Source organism: Leucoraja erinacea, chromosome 2, assembly GCF_028641065.1.
Source record: "Leucoraja erinacea ecotype New England chromosome 2, Leri_hhj_1, whole genome shotgun sequence".
Taxonomy (NCBI): domain Eukaryota; kingdom Metazoa; phylum Chordata; class Chondrichthyes; order Rajiformes; family Rajidae; genus Leucoraja; species Leucoraja erinaceus.
This window is the reverse complement of record NC_073378.1, coordinates 113,043,003-113,061,066: the sequence shown is the minus strand read 5'-3', so window position 1 is coordinate 113,061,066 and position 18,064 is coordinate 113,043,003. Positions and strand designations below refer to the sequence as shown.

At 43.2% G+C, this 18,064-nt stretch overlaps 1 protein-coding gene across 4 annotated transcripts in view; it reads left to right on the top strand.

The window, feature by feature from the left end:
* The first annotated feature begins 6,266 nt into the window (after nt 1-6,266).
* xylb (xylulokinase homolog (H. influenzae)) overlaps nt 6,267-18,064 on the top strand; it is a 139,704-nt gene continuing 127,906 nt past the window's right edge. For 3 of the 4 annotated variants that reach the window (XM_055663846.1, XM_055663855.1, XM_055663853.1), the window contains exons 1-6: nt 6,267-6,650; nt 8,706-8,775; nt 13,298-13,378; nt 13,477-13,563; nt 15,766-15,894; nt 17,484-17,549. In XM_055663846.1, coding sequence (XP_055519821.1) covers nt 6,568-6,650; nt 8,706-8,775; nt 13,298-13,378; nt 13,477-13,563; nt 15,766-15,894; nt 17,484-17,549 — 516 coding nt within the window. In that variant the 5' untranslated portion in view covers nt 6,267-6,567. The remainder of the gene's footprint in view (nt 6,651-8,705; nt 8,776-13,297; nt 13,379-13,476; nt 13,564-15,765; nt 15,895-17,483; nt 17,550-18,064) is intronic. The other variant, XM_055663856.1, reaches the window with a different exon arrangement.

Sequence of the window (18,064 nt, the reverse complement as noted above, 5' to 3'; positions counted from 1 at the left end):
AATGCCTTCCATTGCATATCCACCGTCAACCCTTTTAGAATTAATTGCCAGTCAATCTTGGCCAATTCACGTCTCATACCCTCAAAGTTACCTTTCTTTAAGTTCAAAACCATTGTTTCTGAATTAACAATGTCACTCTCCATCCTAATGAAGAACTCAACCATATTATGGTCACTCTTGCCCAAGGGGCCACGCACAACAAGACTACTAACTAACCCTTCCTCATTACTCAATACCCAGTCTAAAATAGCCAGCTCTCTCGTTGGTTCCTCTACATGTTGGTTTAGATAACTATCCCGTATACATTCCAAGAAAATCCTCTTCCTCAGCACCCCTGCCAGTTTGATTCACCCAATCTATATGTAGATTGAAGTCACCCATTATAACTGCTTTGCCTTTGTCGCAAGCATTTCTAATTTCCTGTTTGATGCCATCCCCAACTTCACTACTACTGTTAGGTGGCCTGTACACAACACCCACCAGCGTTTTCTGCCCCTTATTGTTTCGCAGCTCTACCCATACCGATTCCACATCCTCCAAACTAATGTCCTTCCTTTCCATTGCGTTAATCTCCTCTCTAACCAGCAACACTACCCCACCTCCTTTTCCTTTCTCTCTATCCCTCCTGAATATTGAATATCCCGGGATGTTCAGCTCCCAGCCTTGGTCACCCTGGAGCCATGTCTCCGTGATCCCAATTATATCATAATCATTAATGGCTATCTGCACGTTCAACTCATCCACCTTATTACGAATACTCCTTGCATTGAGACACAAAGCCTTCAGGCTTGTTTTTACAACGCTCTTACCCCCTATACAATTATGTTGAAAAGTGGCCCTTTTTGCCCTGGTTTTGTCTGCCTGCCACTTTTACTTTTCACCTTGCTACCTATTGCTTCTACCTTCATTTTACCTAAACATCAAACATATAACAGCACAGCATTGGGGCAGGCCCTTCGGCCCACAATGTCTGTGCCGAACATGAACTAATCTCATCTGCCTGTAACCGCTCCATATCCCTTCATTCCCTTTACATTCATGTGCCTATCAAAATATCTCTTAAATGTCACTATCGCATCTGCTTCCCCTCTCCACACTCAGAAGCATTCCAGGCACTCGCCACCCTCTGTATAAAATAAAAACTTGCCCTGAGTGTGGTACATGAAGCAATCCGATTCGTCCACTGATTTTCCCTATAACCTATCCTCCCCCTGTTCCCATCAACCTCTAAAGAACTGATGTGCTACGATGTCTATGGAACTGATTTGCTACAATGCTGAGAACTATATTCTGAACTTTGTATCTTCCCCTATGCTCTATTGTACTTGAGTTTGAACTGATTGGATCTATGTGTGGTATATCAGATCTGTTTGAATGGCACGCAAAACGCTTTTCACTGTACACTTGACAATAATAAAATTAAAGTTGAATGGAGATAGATTTAACAGGAACCCGAGGGGCAATGTTTTTACACCAAGGCTGGTGGCATATGGAACAAGCTGCTGAAGGAGATAGTTGAGGCAGGTACCATCACAATGTTTAAAAAACACTTGGACAGGTACATGGATAGGTTTCGAGGGCTATGGGCCAGGTGCTGGCAGGTGGGATTAGTGTAGATGGGACATGTTGGTCAGCATGGACAAGTTGGGCTGAAGGGGCTATTTCTATGCTGTATGACTCTAACCTAAAAGTAAACCAACCTCTCCCCTCAGATTCTATCCCTAGGGGCAATTCACAGCATCCAATTTATCTCCCATCTTGCATATCTTTGTGGTGGGAATCCTGAGGACCTCGTGGAACCCCACCCATGATGGTAATTGAAACCAGACTTCATGAAGTTGAACTTGGGTCACTGATGCTCTGTACCTGCTGCTCCGCACACCACATTACAGTTGACAGGATTTTCTGTGTCTATGCATGATGGGCACAGCGTATCCAACTGACCATCACGTAAAGTAGTCAGTGTGAGTTGTGGCTTTATTCGCAGGTTTATTGGTCACGGTCAAGCTTAAGGGATTTTTCAAATTCTGGCCATAAAAATAGTAATGATTGTGAAAAGCAGTTGAAGCAGTTTTTAATTTTTTAAGATTCAAGAGTGTTTAATTGTCATAAGTACCGAAAACAAAACAATAAAATTTGTGGAGTAACTCAGCGGGTCAGGCAGCATCTCTGGAGAGGATGGATAGATTATATTATTATGGGGGGAAGAAAGTTGAAAGGTATCTTCCATCTCTCTCCCCCCCCCCCCCCTACTACAATCAGTCTGAAGAAGGGTCCCGACCCGAAACGTTACCTATCCATGCTCTCCAGAGATGCGGCCTGACCCACTGAGTTCATGTTAAACACAAAAAAAGTTAAATAACTAAATAAAAAACAATTGACATGCAATTTTGAAATGCAGTCAACTGAGATGGCGAATCATAAGCTGTCATTGTCTCCGGGTTGGTTGTAATTATGAACATGTTGAGCTAAATGTGAGAAATTACTTTAGCTACACATAAACTAATTATGTATTTAAAAAGGAACTGCAGATGCTGGAGAATCGAAGGTACACAAAAAAGCTGGAGAAACTCAGCGGGTGCAGCAGCATCTATGGAGCGAAGGAAATAGGCAACGTTTGAAGAAGGGTTTCGGCCCGAAACGTTGCCTGTTTCCTTCGCTCCATAGATGCTGTTGCACCCGCTGAGTTTCTCCAGCTTTTTTGTGTACTAAATTATGTAGTTTTGCTATTCCTCTGTTGAAGGAGCAGAATAAGATGGCCACAATTGCGCAGTGATTCTTGTTAATATTAAACTAATAGCCCTGTCCCTCAGTACGAGTTCATTCCAAGAGCTCTCCCGAGTTTAAAATAAAAATCAAACTCGTGGTAAGCACGGAGAATATAACATATAACATATAACAATTATGAATGTAGCGGGTACGTCAGAGCTCGGGGACATCTCTTAACGCTAATGGCAGGTACTCGAGAAGACTGGCTAACGGCAGGTAAGCACGGGAAGACTCGTGAAGATTTTTCAACACATTGAAAAATGTCCACGCTAGCCCCGAGTACCGATGAGTGGCCATTACCGTAAATCTGCAAGTTTGAATCGGGGCAAACTCGGGAGAGCTCTTGGAATGAACTCGTACCGTGGGACAGGGCTTTAAGGTGATATTTATACAGTTATATTTCTTATCCTTCATCGTCTTCAGAGAAATACATTTTTGACCACAACTTTTGCTTAAGTTTGACATTGCTATTGAGTAGTAAAAACTCATGAAAGAGTAAATGTACAACTATGTTCTGAAATCTTTAATTCTGACCCTGACAGATACTGTACTTTGATCCCAACTGTTGCGTGCAATCTTTGACATTGGGAGTCTGGCATATTTCTATTGAAGGTGCAGGTTGTTTCAGTGGGGAGAGGGGGGGGGGTAGTGAAATAATTTGTAAAATTCTCTTTCCTTGCCCAACTGTTTTACATTTTAGACTTTACTTTAGAGATACAGTGTGGAAACAGAACCTTTGGCCCACCAAGTCCGTGCCGCCTAACGATCCTCCTGAATCCTAGCACTAACCTACACACTGGGAACAATTCACAATTTCCAGAAGCCAAATAATCTACAAATCTGTACTTCTTTGGAGTGTGGGAAGAAAGCAAAACACCTGGAGAAAACCCACGCGGTCACAGGGAGAACGTGCTAACCCGCACAGAGAGCACCTGTAGTCAGAATTGAACCCAGGTCTCTGGCATTGTAAGGCAGCAACTTTACTGGTGCACCTCCTTGCTGCCCATACACCTCTGACATTATCACATATTGTTTGTTAAGTTAGTCAAACTGCTGCGCAACTACCATCATCCTTAACCACCCTATCATTTGAGCAAGTTGGAAATAGTTTACATCCATGAGTGTGAAGAATTTCCTCTGGGTGTTCCGGTTTCCATGCACATCCCCAAAGATGTGCAGGCTTGTAGGTTAATTGTCCTCTATAAAATTGTCCTATGTGTGTAAAGAGTGGGTGAGAAAGTGGGATACCCCCCGACACATTTGGGACAATTTATTTTAGAGAAGCCAATTGAACTAAAAACTTGCGTTTCTTTGGGATGTGGGAGGAAACCGGGGCATCTGTAGGAAATTGTCACAGAGAGAATGGGCGAACTCCACACAGACAGCACTCGAGGTCAGGATGGAAGCTGGGTTTCTAGCATTGTGAGGAAGCAACTCTACCAGTTGCACCCTTGTGACACCCTTAAGATTAGAAAGGCTACTTTAATTCACCTTCTACCTGCTGGAGTTGGGTGGCACGTTTTTGCCATGAGTAAGCCTTGTGTGTAATGCTAAGTCTCTGCAAGGCTCTGGGGCATTCTCTGGGGCAGGGCTTTGCCGTGAAAAATAACCTGTGATTAATTTTAACAATGTTGAAATGGGTCTGACCTTCCAGGGTCACGAAAGAACAACGTTGACGTAAATGATTACAAAATTTAAGCTGTAAACACTTGGAAACATTATAGTAAAGTCAAATAATTGAAGTTACACCGTGACTCTTACTCCTGAACCATAGGCTCTATGTGGTCAATGGGATTGCCAGCAGAGTTTGAGGGCCTGGTCAAGGAATTGAAGTGGTGAACTAAAGTATTACAGAGAATGATTCAGGACTCGTAGAACATAAAAGAGAAAGAGTAGACCATACTCGTATGAACCTGTACTGTGATTCTTTTAGATAATGGCTGATCTATCACCTTAAGTCCACACACTAGACCCACAAAAGATGGGGCCACTTACAAAAAATGTAAACAAATATCATTGAATTGAACAAAGCTTGCTTTATTATCTTTAGTGACCAATCAATCACAGGAGCTTGAGTGAAAAACATAGTGTTGGAATAACTCAGTGGGTCAGGCAGCATCTGTAGGCGACGTTTCGGGTTGGGACCTTTCTAGCAGTATGAAGAAGGGAGCTTGTTCTCTGGTCCGATCACCATTTTGAAGGAAATACACTTTCCATTCCAACATGGATGTTTCAGTTCATTGTAACATTAAATGTAAAACTTTGTATTTGTAAAACTCATTTTATAATACTTATCATATCAAGGAGGATAAACTCATCCCATTATCCCCACCCCCCCCATTGACTCATATCCCTCAAAACCTTGGTTATCCATGTAGCAGTCCAAATGTCTTTTAAATGTTGTTATTAAACCTGCCTTAACCACTTCTGCTGCTGACTGCTTGTTCCATAAATATATATATATATATGTATTTATATATATATTCTGTGGAAAAAAGATTCCCCTCGGGTTCCTATTAGATCTTTCCCCAATCTTGAGCAAAGGACTTGTGAGTTTATTACAATTAATGGTCTTGAATAGGCAAAGCACCTATGCAGGAAAATAGACAGATAAGCTAACTCCCCACTACTGCAGTTATTCATAAAGCAGGGTCTAGCGCTGAAATGTTATCTGCCAATTTCCTTCCACACATGTTGCCTGACATGCTGAGTTCCTCCAGTAGTTTGTTTTTCACTCAAGATTCCAGCATCTGCACTCTCTTGAGGCCCCTCCCAGCCATATCTTCTATATTACTAAAACTCTGATCTTGACCGCTTTTGGCCCACTGTGCTGCGATTTCTGACAGAACGCCGCCACCTACGGCCGTCATTTTTGGCCACCTCGCTCAGCGAACTGTTCATGCCTGTATGGTCGTGAGTAGTCACCTCAGTCGCCCAAAGAGTCATAACGTCTTTCTGGTCGCCACTGGATTTTCAACATATTGAAAGTGGGTGACAGTGGATTTGACGCCAATGAGCTTAGCTTGACTTCTCCTGATGTAGGTGCTGTCGTAGATGTCGCCAGGTTAACATAGGTTGTCGCCAGGTGCCGTAGTTTGTCGCCGGTGCTGACTTTTTTTTTTTTGTTGTTAAAGTAATTGATTCTATTTCAAATTTTATGTCGAATGAGGGTCCAGTCGCTGTTTATTCGACGACCTGCTACGCCTAAAAATAGCCTAAATGGGACAGGCCCTAAACTTGTCTGAATATTGGTACATATCTTGTACCTCATTAGGTTGTTCCATTTCATTTGGAACTTACAGGCTTTTGTAACCCGGCAGGCAGGGGTAATTGAGGCAGGCACGAGTTATTGAGGCAGGCATGGCTTATTGATTGGGGACGATCAGCCATGATCGCAATGAATGGCTCGAAGGGCTGAATAGCCTCCTCCTGCACCTATTTTCTATGTTTCTATGTCTATATTATAGTTTTTTGGAGTACTATCTGATAATTATAATTGAATTACTACTGTGCATGATGTTATTTATAATTACGAGATTAAGATGTGGGGGTTGGTAAACTACTTGGCCACTGTAAGTTGCCCCAAGTATATAGGTGAAATACGGGAACAGTTGATGGGAATATGTGGGGAATAATAAAGGCTAGTGTAGTATTAGTGTCAGTGGGTGGCTGATTGTCGGTATGGACTCAGTGGCAAATGGCTTGTTTCTGTATTGTATTCCTCTAAGACTATGACAAGTTACAGGATACAAATTATTGGTGACACTTCTATCCTCAAATCTGTTTTCTCCTTTCTAGATGAAAGCAATGGTTATTGATGATGATCTGAATGTAATCCACGAAACTAATGTGAAATTTGATGATGATTTGCCAGAGTTTGGGTAAGATGTTTTATGATCATTTGCTTATTTCATTTGGTGGAAAGGAGTGGAGAAGCTGGAGGGCAGACGCATTTACAGAGGAAGATAATCCTGGTAGATTGGCTAAGATGTTTGTAGTACTTATGTAGTGGCAACTGCTTATTAAATAAATTGGTCAATTTCTATTAGGAGCTAAGTCTTAATACAATAATAACTCAAAACTATTACGTTAAGAATGGATTACTTCATGTGCACTATATTGTTTTCCAAATTGATATTCTCTCCATCTACTCATCACTACCAAATCTATCCCTCGCCTTGGTAACTGCCTGAAGCGGACTTCGATGGTTTACTACTTTAGTATTGTATTTAATGAGCTTCTGATTGCATAAATGTGTCATATATTCTGTAGCCTGCTTTAGCCCATCTTCTGCTGAAAGTTTCCTCCATGGCTTTGTTATCTCAAAACGTGCCTTTTTATTGCAATACTTGATGGTTTCCTGGCTTCAGCTCTCCATATCGTAATCATACAGTGTCATACAGCATGCCCCATCTACATGAGTGCCACCCATATCACAAACCCATCCTATCCATGTGCCGGTGAATGTTTTTTTTTTAAATGTTGTGATAGTACCTGCCACAGCTAAATGGGTGACGCAGTGGTAGAGTTGCTGCCTTGCAGTGCCCAAGACCCGTGTTCGATCCTGACTATGGGTGCTGTCTGTATGGAGTTTGTGCGTTCTCCCTGTGGCTGTGTGGGTTTTCTCTGGGTGCTCCGGTTTCCTTCCATACTCCAAAGACATTCAGGTTTGTTGGTTAATTAACTCAACCTTGGCATATGAGAAGTCCATTCAAGAGCCTGATAACAGCAGGGAAGAAGCTATCCTTGAATCTGACAGGACTTGATTTTAAGCTTTGGTATCTTCTGTCTGATGGGGGAGCGGAGAAGAGAGAATGACCCGGGTGTGAGTGTCCTTGATTATATTGGTAGTTTTCCTGAGGGAGTGTGAAGCCTAGATGGAGTTGGTGGGTGGGAGGCTGGAGGTGTGATGGACTGGACTGCGCCCACAACTCTACAATTTTTGTGTTATTGGGGTAGAATAATTGTCGTACCCAGCTGTGATGCATTCTGATAGGATGGTTTCTACAGTGCTTCTGTAGAAATTGGTATGACTTTTGGCGGACAAGCAAAATTTCCTCAGCCTTCCGCGGAAGTAGGGCTTTCATCTGCAATCCTAGCCGTACCGTCAATGCGGTTGGACCAGGGCAAATCATTGGTGATTACATGATGGACATTAAGGGCTAGGTTACTGTCCTGACACCCTGGCACATAGTTCCTGATCTCTGCTCTGTACAGATCAATAACAATGATGAGACGGGTCTGGTCAACAATAGTGGTTTAATCGCAAACTTAAGGATCAAATCGGGGCTGTATTTGGCCACAGAGTCATGGGGATACAGGAAGCAGATCAAAGGGCTGACAATGGTTCAGTAGTACTTGCTAGTCACATGATCCTTGGTACAATGAAGTTCAGTAAAAATCTGCCATACATCTTTGAGGAGATCAAGTGCTATGGGTAGGAAAGAGGAAATGTCATGACCAATTCTGCTCGACAGGAAGTCCAGGCACCACCTGCAGACAGACGTCTCAGGGCCAAAGTCCAGCTGTTTACAGATGACGGTCCTGGATTTTTGAGAGATTTAGAGGCTTTAGTTACAAGGAGAGGTTAGGTGTATTTTCACTGGAGCACAGAGATGGGTGACCTTATAGAGGTTTGTAAAATTATGGAGAGCTTATAGATAGTCACATTTTTTTTCTAAAACTGAAGGAGACAACTAAGGCATGAGGTGAAAGTTTTTCAGAGGGTGATACGTATACGGAGAGAGAGAAAGAGGTAGATGCAGATGCAACCAGAGCAATTAGAATGCCTGTGGACATAACCACGTGGATAGGAAAGGAATGGAGAGCCAATTTCAGGAACAAGGCATAGATAGGCATATTGGTTAGTATGGTCAGGTTGGGCCGAAGGCCTGATTCTGTGCTCGATAATTCTTTGACCTTTTCTTTATGTGCAGAACCCAGAATGGTGTCCATGTACAAAGCGATAAGATAACTGTTACAACACCAGTCCTGTTGTGGGTAAAGGTATGAATTATGCTATAGTGATTTGAACTAAATTTCTCTGTTATGTTGTTGGATACTTTTATTTGGGCACTGTTACGACTACCGAATGCAGGTACTTCAGAGCCGCGTAACATAATTCAAAAACCAGGTTCAAGTTCAAAAATGTTTTAATTATTCAATGGAACACAAAACCCAAACCTGATTTAAACAACCCAGTCAGGTATATGGATGGACTGACAAACAATTAAACAATGCTCCAGCCAGCCACGTGATGGACCGTCGAACCAGAGACTCTAAAACCTGCCTAAAGAGATATAACCCTGAAACAAAATACACGAAAACACTAAGGTCAGCCCTTATCCGTCCCAATTCAATATTTGTTAACAAGTAATGGTGAAAGTACACAAAGTTCTATGCCATGTGGCCAGGCCTCCCTCAGCTCACACCAGCAGGCTGCTCACAAGTCAGGGTCGACGAAGAAGAGAGAGAATCCTGGGAAACTCTGGTATTTAAGCTTCAGATGAGTCACCCGTCACCTGACGCAGCTTGGCCAATCGGGTACAGGAGCCTTTTAACCCCTTGATTCCAGATTCACAGCCACGAGGCCTGTACTCGGGAGAGAAACAGAGAAAGGTAAGTACATAACATTCACCAGGGGGGGAGCCTAACAGGCACTTTCATAGAAGAACAATGTGTATATTTCTTATCAGTATTTAGTTTGCCCGATGTAATTTGTTTCCACCAGTAATTCCTTCCTGCTCCAGCTGTATAAAAGTGCTTAAAGGTTTCTCAGTTCTAGAGTATTTTCACACACAAGCAGAATGGGCAATTTATAAAACAGCTCCACTGGCCATCTCAGGTGAGGTGAAGATTCATGTGCACCCCCTCCAACCTTCTTTATTGCAATTCAGTCCACCAAGGAGGACTCTCTCTAAATTCTACAGGTGCACAGTAGAGAGCATGCTGACCGGTTGCATCGTGGCTTTTTTTGGCAACTTCAGCACCCTGGAGAGGAAAAGACTACAAAAAGTGGTAAACACTGCCCAGTCCATCATCGGCTCTGACCTCCCTTCCATCGAGGGGATCTATCGCAGTCGCTGCCTCAAAAAGGCAGGCAGTATCATCAAGGACCCACACCATCCTGGCCTCACACTCATCTCCCCCCTACCTTCAGGTAGAAGGTACAGGAGCCTGAAGACTGCAACGACCAGGTTCAGGAACAGCTACTTCCCCACAGCCATCAGGCTATTAAACTTGGCTCGGACAAAACTCTGAACATTAATAGCCCATTATCTGTTATTTGCACTTTATCAGTTTATTTATTCATGTGTGTATATATTTATATAATGGTATATGGACATACTAATCTGTTCTGTATTCATGCCTACTATATTCTGTTGTGCTGAAGCAAAGCAAGAATTTCATTGTCCTATCAGGGACACATGACAATAAACTATCTTGAATCTTGAATGTGACCTCCTCTACATTGATGAGACCCAAGCGCTGACTGAGCAATCTCTTTGCAAAACACCTGCTCTGTCCGCAATGGCCATCCCATGCTCAGCTAGGAGGATATCAGGCAATTGATTTATCCTACCACAACCAGAGAGCAGTCCTGAAATTACTATCTACCTCATTGGTGACTGTCGGACTCTCCTTGATCGGACTTTGTTGGCTTTACCTTGCGCTAAACCGTATTCCGTTATGTATCTATACATTGTAAATGGCTTGATTGTAATCGTGTATTGTCTTTCTGCTGGTACACAAAATTGCTGGAGAAACTCAGCGGGTTCAGCAGCATCTATGGAGCGAAGAAAATAGGCGGAGTTTCGGGCCGAAACCCTTCTTCAGACTGATGGGGGGTGGGAGGGGAGAAGGAAGGAAAAAGGGGAGGTCTTTCTGCTGACTGGATAGCACGCAACAAAAACTTTGGGACACGTGACAATAAACTAACCTGAAATTCTGCCTGGGTAGTTTGCAACCCAATAGTATGAACATTTAATTTTCTAATTTCCAGTAGCCTCAACTTCCTGTGTTTCCCTCCTCTCTCTCCTGATTTACCTCCACTCCTCTCATCTTTGTGCCCATTCCCATATCCTCCCCTCAATCCACAAAACCCATTTTCTTCTCCCATCCCCTGCTGGTTCCATCCACCTACTGCCCGCACCAGTTCCTCTCTTTCCTCATCTGCTTCCAGCTGCCCTTCATCTATCTTCCATTATCACCTTCCTTATCAGATTCTGCCACAGGTAACCTTTCATTCAGTTGCTGCTTATTATCCTCTCGCAGCTGTCCCCACCTTTACCATCTGTCCACCGCCGGGCCTGCCTCCTCTGCCTTTTTCTCATTGCTTGCTTCCACCTACCACACCTGGCTTTGCCTCTCAACTCCACCCCTCTCTCCAATTGCCACCACCTAGCTTCATTTATGGTAAAGCGAATGGTATGTTAGCATTCATAGCAAAAGGATTTGAGTATAGGAGCAGTGAGGTTCTACTGATGTTGGTGAGACCACACCTGGAGTATTGTGTACAGTTTTGGTCTCCAAATCTGAGGAAAGACATTCTTGCCATAGAGGGAGTACAGAGAAGGTTCACCAGACTGATTCCTGGGATGCCAGAACTTTCATATGAAGAAAGACTGGATAGACTCGGCTTGTACTTGCTAGAATTTAGAAGATTGAGGGGGGATCTTATAGAAACTTACAAAATTCTTAAAGGGTTGGACAGGCTAGATGCAGGAAGATTGTTCCCGATGTTGGGGAAGTCCAGGACAAGGGGTCACAGTTTAAGGATAAAGGGGAAATCCTTTAGGACCGAGATGAGAAAAACATTTTTCACACTGAGAGTGGTGAATCTCTGGAACTCTCTGCCACAGAAGGTAGTTGAGGCCAGTTCATTGGCTATATTTAAGAGGGAGTTAGATGTGGCCCTTGTGGCTAAAGGGATCAGGGGGGTATGGAGAGAAGGCAGGTACAGGATACTGAGTTGGATGATCAGCCATGATCATATTGAATTGCGGTGCAGGCTCGAATGGCCGAATGGCCTACTCCTGCACCCTATTTTCTATGTTTCTATTTGCCCATTATCCTTCTCTCCTTGATTCACCAATCACCTATTGGCCCCTGTCCTGCCCCTACAATTTCTCCTCCCAGCTATCTTCCCTATCCACTCTCAGTCCACAAAGGGTCTTCAATATTCCAGTTAGCAAAACAAACGCATTTATTTTAGTGGCTGATCTGATATTAATTTGAACATCCTTTTTTCTGATCCCCTTTCGTTCAAAAATCTACCTCATTTCATCCTGGTGGCACAGTGGTGTAGCTGTTGCCTCACAGCACAGAGATCTGGGTTCAATCCTGACCTTGGGTGCTGTCAGGTTGCAGTTTGCTCATTCTCCCTATGACCCCATGGGTTTCCTCCGGGTGCTCTGGTTTCCTCCCACATCCCAAAAGCATGTGGGTTTGTAGGTTAATTGGCATCTATAAAATTGCCTCTAGTGTGTAGGGAGTGGATGCGAAAGTGAGATAACATAGAACTAGTGTGAACAACGGTTGGCTTTGGACTTGGTGACATGATGGGCCTGTTTCCATGCTGTATCACTTAACTCAAACCTCAACTCAATTCCTCTTCATGTCTCTGCGGAAGTGAATTCCAAAGATTTATGAACCTCTGAGGTGAAATAAAATTCCCAAGGCTAACCCCTCAAAAACTGAGCTCCAGTTCTAGACTGCCCCATTATGAGAAGCACCCTCTCAGCAACTATGTAGTCCAGTTGCCACATAGCAGCAACTATGTAAATGTGTTGAATATCACCCCTCACTCTACTACATGCCAATGAGTAAAGAAGACTTTCTACATACGACAATCCCTTTATCCTAGGAGTCAACTGACTGAACCTATTCTGAATGATCCAAATATAAGAATATAAAATTGTTTGACATATTCCACGTGCCTTGCCAACATTTTCACAGTTATAGCAAAAAATTCCCCACTTTTGTCCTCCATTCCCTTTGTATTAGTGACCAATACAAGGATGACAATCCCATTGGATTTAGTTTCCAGAAGATTTGTAGCTAATCAGGCCTGATTCAGTAAAGTGACTTTTGAAGAAAGATGCGTTTGGAAAATAATGCTGAATTAGGGCGGCACAGTGGCGCAGTGGTCGAGTCTCAGTGGTAGATTACGGCGCCAGTGATCCGGGTTCGATCCTGACTAAGGGTGCTTGTCTGTACTGAGTTTGTACGTTCTCCCCGTGACCTGCGTGGGGTTTTTTCCGGCGTATTTCTGCACTGTATCTCTAAACTAAACTAAACTAATGCTGCTTCCATCTTTCCCTTCCTCTTCTATATATGTGGCTGGAAATGCAATGCCTGAAGTAACAAAAGCTGCTGATATTTCATTCATACTGTTTTGGTGAAAATGGTAATGATATTGGATTTAAAAAAAAAATAGTTTAGGGTAATCAAACCAAACATTAAAATTGTAAAGGATTAAATACCGACTGTTATCCTGCTGAGTATAAATATTTTTTTGTATTTTCAGGCAATGGATTTACTCTTGGAGAGGTTAAAGGCTGCAAATCTTGATCTTTCAAAATTGAAATCTTTGTCTGGTTCTGGCCAAGTAAGTGATGGCAATTTGTCTAATTGGTAACTGAGGAAATGGGTTCAATGTTGTTATCTGGCGAATGCTTATTAAGATCTTTTGTTGTTTCTTCACAGCAACACGGCAGTGTTTATTGGAAGGAGGGAGCCAGTCAGACCTTGAAAAACATGCCTGCTGACCATTCTCTTCACCAGATATTGCAGGTGAGGATTGGAGGAATCTTAGCATGGGAATCAAGAGCTTTAGCCAACTGAATATTGTTTTGGATTTTGTGTTTTATCCTGCACGGTCATAAGGCAGAACCCATGTCCTTGCCTTCTACTGCATCAAAGCAGTGTGTTGAATGTTTATTTTTATCAGTAGTAGCTGTGCCTTGACAATAGACAATAGGTGCAGGAGTAGGCCATTCGGCCCTTCAAGCCAGCACCACCATTCAATGTGATCATGGCTGATCATCCCCAATCAGTGCCCCGTTCCTGCCTTCTCCCCATATCCCCTGACTCCGCTATTTTTAAGAGGCCTATCTAGCTCTCTCTTGAAAGCATCCAGAGAATCCGCCTCCACTGCCCTCTGAGGCAGAGAATTCCACAGAAGCAATGAGATTGAGTTTTTTATTATGAACCAGCCCCGTCAGCCCAAAATGTCAGTGCCGAGTATGATGCCAAATTAAGTGAATCTCCTCTTCTTGCACGCTATCCATATCCCTCCATTCCCTGCATAACCATGTGCCTATCCAAAAGCCTTTTTGTAATGCCACTATCATATCTGCTTCCACCTCCACTCCTGACTGTGCATTCCAGGCATCCATCACCCTCTGTGTTAAAAAAAAAAAAAGAAATGTGCTCCACATATCTTCTTTAAACGTTGTCTCTCTCACCTTAAAGGGCCTGTCCCACTTGGGCTTCATTTGCGCTTCAGGCTGGTGGCGAGCGAAGATTTTGTGAATTCCAAAATCCTGGGGCGCCATGCGCAATGTCTCCGCCACCACGCCTCACCACACGCCATGCGCGCGTAATTCATGCCATGCGCGCATCACATGCAATTATGTCACGCAAATGACGTCCAAGTGGGACAGGCCCTCAAGGCTATGCCCAGTAATCTTTGACATTTTCACCCTGGGAAATGGTGCTTACAGTCTACCTTTCTCTACCACGAGATGAGAAGAACTTTTTTCACACAGAGAGTGGTGAATCTCTGGAACTCTCTGTCACAGAGGGTAGTTGAGGCCAGTTCATTGGCTATATTTAAGAGGGATTTAGATGTGGCCCTTGTGGCTAAGGGGATTAGGGGGTATGGAGAGAAGGCAGGTACGGGATACTGAGTTGGATGATCAGCCATGATCATATTGAATGGCGGTGCAGGCTCAAAGGGCCGAATGGCCTACTCCTGCACCTAATTTCTATGTTTCTATGTTTCACATTTGATACCTTTTCCATGAAATATTTTCATAATCTACCCTTCTATGCCTTTCATAATGTTATATTTCCCCTCAGCTTCCAAAGTCCAGAGAAAATAATCTAACTGTCTAACCTCTCCTTTTAGCTAATAACCTCAAATCCACAGCATTTTGGTAAGCCTCTTCTGATCCTCCAAAGTCTCCACATCCATCCGGCAATGACCAATTGTCAGAAAATGTCTGTAAAACTAGGCTGAGAATACTTGTGCCAGTAAAATAAAAAAATAATAATAACATAAAGAAGTGAGATTAAAAAAATAAATGTACAGTTCTGAAATTATAAAGTATTCTGAGTTTAATTTTGCAGAACGTCTCTGACAATTGCTGTTACGATCAATCGGAACCAAACTGCGATTGCTCACCAAAGGATCTTTAAAGTTAGTTTTATATAGCCTGTTTTTCTGCAATTGGTTTGAGGTTAAACCAATGATCCATTTATAGAGAGAATGTACAGATGTTTCAGGTCAGGACCCTTCTTCAGACTGATTGTAGTAGCATGGAGAAAGCTAAACCACAGAGTAAAGAATAGTTAGCTGCATATTAATTGTGGGAGATCTTTTCTCCATTTGACATTTCAAGGAGCCATTGAGTAAATGAACAAACTGAACATATAAGTGTGAGGTTTTTCATGTCTAATGAAAGAGAAAGATGTTTTGACCCTTTTAGCCTTTGTCACTTACTCCCGTTTAGGAGGCCTAGTTAAAGGAATGAAAATAGACAACGTTGGAACTGCTTGGTGGATCTGTCAGTGTCTGTGGAGACGGAAACAGCCTCGGTGTCCTGGTCTTATTTATAAACGTTGTGGAAGTCTTTTTAGTAATTGTGGTCAGGAGAGTAGACAGGCGCCTTGATTGAAAGAAAACTTAAATTATCAATCAGCAAATGAAAAAACATTATTAACTTAACTTGGGTTTTCTTTAAAGAATTTGCGCTTTTCTCTTCTTACCAGTCGAGTTTCTCTGTGACGGAATCTCCCATCTGGATGGACTCCAGCACTACCGAAGAATGCCGCCAACTAGAAAAGTGTGTTGGAGGAGCACAGAAACTGGCTGACATCACTGGATCACGTGCTTATGAGGTTGGTTCACCATATCTTGTGAGTAAAAATGGACACCTCAGCCAAACATTGAGCTGAGGTACTGTCTCCTGCAACTAAAGAAACATATAGAAGAGCTATAGGATAGGAAAGGTTTAGAGGAATATTGGCCCAATGCAGGTGGGTGTGTCTAGTGTAGATGGGTCATCTTGGTTAGCATGGGCAAGTTGGGCTGAAAGGACTGTTTTCCTAAGATGATCTTAGGTTAGTTTAGTTTAAAGAAACAGCACGGAAACAGCCAATCGAGTCTGCACTGACCAGTGATCCCCATACACTACAACATTAGGGACGATTTACAACTTTTACCAAAACCAATTAAACCTGTAGATCTTTGGAGTGTAGTAGGAAACCCATGCGGTCATGGGGAGAACGTGCAAACTCCGTACAGACAGTACCTGTAGTCAGGATCGAAGCCATGTCTCTGGTGCTGTAAGGCAGAAGCTATACTGCTGCACCATGATGCTGCCCTTAGACAGGGATTATGATTCTTCAACCTGGCAGATCGTGCAGGATTACTTCCTACTAATGTTTAAAATTAACTACTTTTAAAGTTGAATTTCAGTATTCCTTGCTAAGAATTTGAATGTAATCCCTTCGAGGCTGCAATTGAAAAATGTGAGCAAGGAACAAACTGTTTGGTGTCAGAAGATCTTGAATTCAGTAGAATGTCTGAAATATTATTTCCTTGCGTAAATAGCAATGTAAACATCTTTGGACAATGCGCTCCACAAATGGAAAATACTAGATGATCCACTATTGTGGTCGTGAGTCCCAAACCATGGAGTAAATAGTAGTTAGCTGCATTTTAACACCTATTGAGGGAGATGTCTTTTCTCCCCTTGATATTTCAGGGCCCATTGAGTAAATGAACAAACTGAACATGTGAGTGTGAGGCTTTTCATGTCTTAAGAAAGAGAAAGATGTTTTGACCCTTTGTCTCCTTTTCATGGGTGACATTTTGGGTCTGACCCGAAACTTCACCCATTCTTTCTCTCCAGAGATGCTGCCTGATCCATTGAGTTACTCCAGCTCTTTGTGTCTATCGCCACCAACCACTTGTCCGGCTTTGTCGGGCCCTTGCATCTTTTCCAGCTTTCTCTCTGCTACTACAATCAGTCTGAAGAAGGGTCCTGACCTGATACATCGCCCGTCCATTCCCTATTTCCCAGAAAATTGGCTTTATAAAACTAATTTTAATAATCCATTGATATCCAATCACAGTTGAACAGTTGAGTTAATAATGCTTGGATTATACTTAAAAGGTCAGCTCAAGTATGCTTTGGGACCATGCCGCGTGCATTGGTATAAATAGCAGGACAATTAGGGGGGCATGGTGGCGCAGAGGCAGAGTTGGTGCCTTACAGCGCCAGAGACCCGGGTTTAATCCTGACTATGGATGCGGTCCGTACGGAGCTTGTATGTTATCCCCGTGATCTACGTGGGTTTTCTCTGGGTGCTCCAGTTTCCTCCCACACTCCCACGCTTAATATTTACTCTTCTGAAATGCTAATGAGTATTTGAGGTTTGTTTTTGGTCACTTTTCAAATGTTTACGTGTTTTACTTCACACAGCGATTCACAGGGAACCAAATTGCGAAGATCACCAAGAAGAATCCTGACGAATACAAGAAAACTGAGGTAGACCATCAGATAGATAGACGTAAAAGGAATAAGTGCCATTTAAGTCCCTCTCCCTCTCCCTCTCCCTCTCCCTCTCCCTCTCCCTCTCCCTCTCCCAAATGTCACCCATTCTTTCAGTAGTCGAGCCAAGTACTATGTTAAAGAGTTTTAAGAGGGAACTGCAGATGCTGGAGAATCGAAGGTTACACAAAAAAGCTGGAGAAACTCAGCGGGTGCAGCAGCATCTATGGAGCGAAGGAAATAGGCAACGTTTCGGGCCGAAACCCTTCTTTAGACTGATCGGGGGCGGGGGTGGGCGGGGACAAGAAAGGGAAAAGGAGGAGGAGCCCGAAGGCTGGGGGATGGGAGGAGACAGCAGGGGGGCTGAGGAAGAGGAGACAGCAAGGACTAACAAAATTGGGAGAATTCGATGTTCATGCCCCCGGGATGCAGACTCCCCAAACGGAATATGAGGTGCATGAAACGGAAATTGGAGGAACAGCACCTCACATTCCGTTTGGGGAGTCTGCACC